The following is a 3,393-nucleotide window of genomic DNA, read 5'->3' on the forward strand; positions in this document are numbered from 1 at the left end:
TCATACCGCGAACCGTTAAGATTCGTCCTTCAGTTTTTGTCATATTGGCTATGAATAAATGCCGTTTTTACTGATAGATACAAGACAGTTGCTTTTCACAGATTTTTATCAAAATCTTATTATTTTTGCGAACCGAGACGGTAATGTACAAATTATTAAAAACTGGTACAAATACCGCGTGCCTCCCCTCCCAAACTACACCACTGATAAAAATTGTTTGTTGTCCTATCAAGAGAATATGATTTTAGAAAAAACTGAAATTAAATTTTTCAGATGTTTTATTCCAACACTAACGATAAGATTATTTCGGCTTCTTATAGATAAAGGCAAGTAATAACTGCAGGCAGGTGTGTTAAAAAAGTACCTATCAATTTTTAATTGATTAATCTACTTCAAACTGATAAATGTAGATCAGCATTGTTATCAATAATTAGTTTAATAACCAATTAATAAGGAAACAATGCTGTTTTACAATTCTGAGTAGTTGTAAATTGATAATCAATATCTTCGTTCATCTTTAAGTATGTGCAGTACACATGCGTAGAAACTACACTACTGAATAACGCATAATGAATGAATAAAAAACTGAAACATTGTAAAATTTTGCTATATATATTTTATATTATATCCAAAATCCGATTAAGGAATCAAAATAAGACCATTAAAAAAAAAAAAAGAAAACCAAATTTCAAAACCATCTATTTAATATTTAATATACAACATTCAGAGGAAGGTGAGTTCGAATTTACAATTAATTGCACTTTTCCCAAATATTTTCTAATTCAAATATCTTGACATCAACATCAAGCGCACAACTGCCTCTCGAAAATATGGACAACAAAGGGGATTGATTGGGGTAAATTCTACTTGTAAAAGTGATTTCTCCATCGTTAAGGAACACTTCAAGTGAAGAAGCGTCCAAAAAAATCTGCATCTTCAAGTAAAGCAATTCTTCAAAACCAGTTTTCCTCGGATCTTCATCACCTCGATCCAAATTAAAGGTTTTGTCTGTTTCGTTGAGATAAAATTTCACCACCAATCCTTCTTGGTCATCCAACACAAAACCGAATTCATCAATATCGGCGCAAAGTTTCGTATCAATATCAATTTCGGCTGCTTTTAGTTCGCATATTTCTTCCATTCCGTTTACAGTAATCAATTTACTAAACAGAAGACTTTTCCGAAGAAGTTTCGTCTCCCGTATAGGTTTCTGAATTAGTTTTCCTTCTTCTAAATACAATTCGCGAGGAATTGTGAGCGCGCCTGCCCAACCTTCTTCACTTTCAGGGAAATTCGATTCCCACATTCCCATCCATGCTACACCAACTCTCCTTTTGTCTGGTGTTTCCATAGTCTGCATTGCATAGAAATCATGGCCAAAATCCATTTCAGTAAAGTGTCCATAACTGAAGTGGTTATATTCGTAACAGTAACCACCCACAACGTATCCTGTTTGATAAAGATTAGCGTATTTGTCGCCATCCCTTTCCAGTCCTTGCGGTGAAAAAATCAAAACATATGATTCATTTAATTTGAAGAAGTCGGGACATTCCCACATGTAACCCAAACTTCCATTCCAAGACGATGCCAGGACTCCAATGTAATTCCAGTTTTTAAGATCTTTCGATTCGTAAAGAACGACTCTACCATTTTCTTTAGCTTGATTTCCCATCAGCAAATACCAATTATCTTCGTGTTTCCAAACTTTAGGATCCCTAAAGGCTGATCCTCCATCTTCTGGTGGAAATGGAATGATGGGATTTCTAGAAAACTTTTCAAATTTTACTCCATCACCGCTTAGAGCCATGTTTTGATTTTGTGAAGAATAGTTGGTGCTGTTGTTTTCATCGACGTTCCCAGTATAAAATAAAATTAAATTGTTCCCATCTACAATGGCCGTTCCCGAAAAACAACCATTCCTGTCGTAGGGTTCTCCAGGAGTTAGAGCATTTGGAAGGTACTTCCAATGCACTAGATCTTTGCTTTTTACGTGACCCCAGTGTACATTTCCTGGTGTTACTTCATAAGGATTATGTTGATAAAAGATATGGTAGTCACCATTAAAAAAAGAAAAACCGTTAGGATCATTCATCCATCCTGATGAAGCCATAATATGATAGTGCAATCTGTACTTAAGATTTTCATCGTTCGCCAAAGTCACTATTTCCTCATTTCCGAAGCAATTTTTTTTTAAACTTATGAAAATCAGAATAAATTGAAACTGAATCAAACGCATGTTGGCTTCACTGTGATAAATAGTTGACTATTAAGAATATAAATGTGTCTGTTTTACAATGCTTAACTTTTAATATGCATCGTTGACCAACCAAAACATAGATTGTTTTGTTTCCTACATAACATACTTAGTAAAACTATAAGACATCTAGATAAATATTCAATTTTACGCCTTTGGATTTTTGGTGCTCTATTCCTAAATTATTTATCAAATTAGTTCAAGTTTAATGGATTATTTGTCTTAGTATTTTGTATACTAAATTGTTTGTCAATAAGATAATTGAAAACAGAGTAAGAAAGCTCAAATTTAAATTTTTGAGAATTTTTAAAGAAGAAAACTTTGTGTACGAATTCAAACAAAAGCAATATCAAACTGAAATGTCTAGCGTAGAAAACTATTACACGCAAAAAAAGTTAATAGTTTTTCCAAGGAAAAATGAAAAGGTAAATCTTGCAGAAAAAAATGATGAAGATGGATGTAATTTGAGTTGTATTGTAAACGTTTTTCAATGTATTATTACAGGTATGCGTACTTTATTCATTATAATTTTCCGTAAGTATTAAATTACTTATCGTTAGTACCTACAGTGTCACCGGGGCCATTATGGTGAGATAAAATCTGCGTAATCGTATATAATAAGAGAGTAAAATGTCGCACGTATATATGTATTGTAATGAAAAATTCCAACAAATTATAGGAAATAATAAATTAAATATCATATAAAGTATACTGGTGATATTTATATATATATTTGTTTGTGTAGAATAGAATATACGTGCGAGTCAATTTTATACCTTTTTTAATTTGAAAAATTTTACAAAAATTCAAACAAAGTAATTTTCCAAAATGACTGTTTCTTTTAAGTGTATAAAGTTAAGTTTTGGAACACGGAAGAAATGAAAAACGAAAATTTACCTAAATATTATAGCGACATTTATAATTTATCCGACTAGCCTGTTACTTCGTAAGTGAAAAAAATAAATATTACAATAAAATTAATGATAAAAGGCTCTACTCGTTGAAACTCCATAATCAATTAAAGGAAACGAAAGTTTAAAAAAATATATATACTTTACTTTCGTTTCCTTTAAAAATTATGATTTGGACCCGAATTTGTAAAAATAAAATCCCAGCAGAAATAAATTTACTAGGTATTT

The 3,393-nt window shown here is 31.6% G+C and overlaps 1 protein-coding gene across 2 annotated transcripts in view; it reads right to left on the reverse strand.

Annotated features, from left to right (window-relative positions):
- Window positions 1-682: 682 nt before the first annotated feature.
- The window catches only part of LOC108733496 (raffinose invertase), a 13,633-nt gene continuing 10,922 nt past the window's right edge, over window positions 683-3,393 (reverse strand). The window contains exon 2 of one of the 2 annotated variants that reach the window (XM_018464678.1): window positions 683-2,019. In XM_018464678.1, coding sequence (XP_018320180.1) covers window positions 752-1,807 — 1,056 coding nt within the window. In that variant the 5' untranslated portion in view covers window positions 1,808-2,019 and the 3' untranslated portion in view covers window positions 683-751. Of the gene's footprint in view, window positions 3,239-3,393 lie in introns of those variants that run through there. The other variant, XM_018464674.2, reaches the window with a different exon arrangement.

The sequence above is a fragment of the Agrilus planipennis genome, unplaced genomic scaffold, assembly GCF_000699045.2.
Source record: "Agrilus planipennis isolate EAB-ADULT unplaced genomic scaffold, Apla_2.0 scaffold1, whole genome shotgun sequence".
Lineage (NCBI taxonomy): Eukaryota > Metazoa > Arthropoda > Insecta > Coleoptera > Buprestidae > Agrilus > Agrilus planipennis.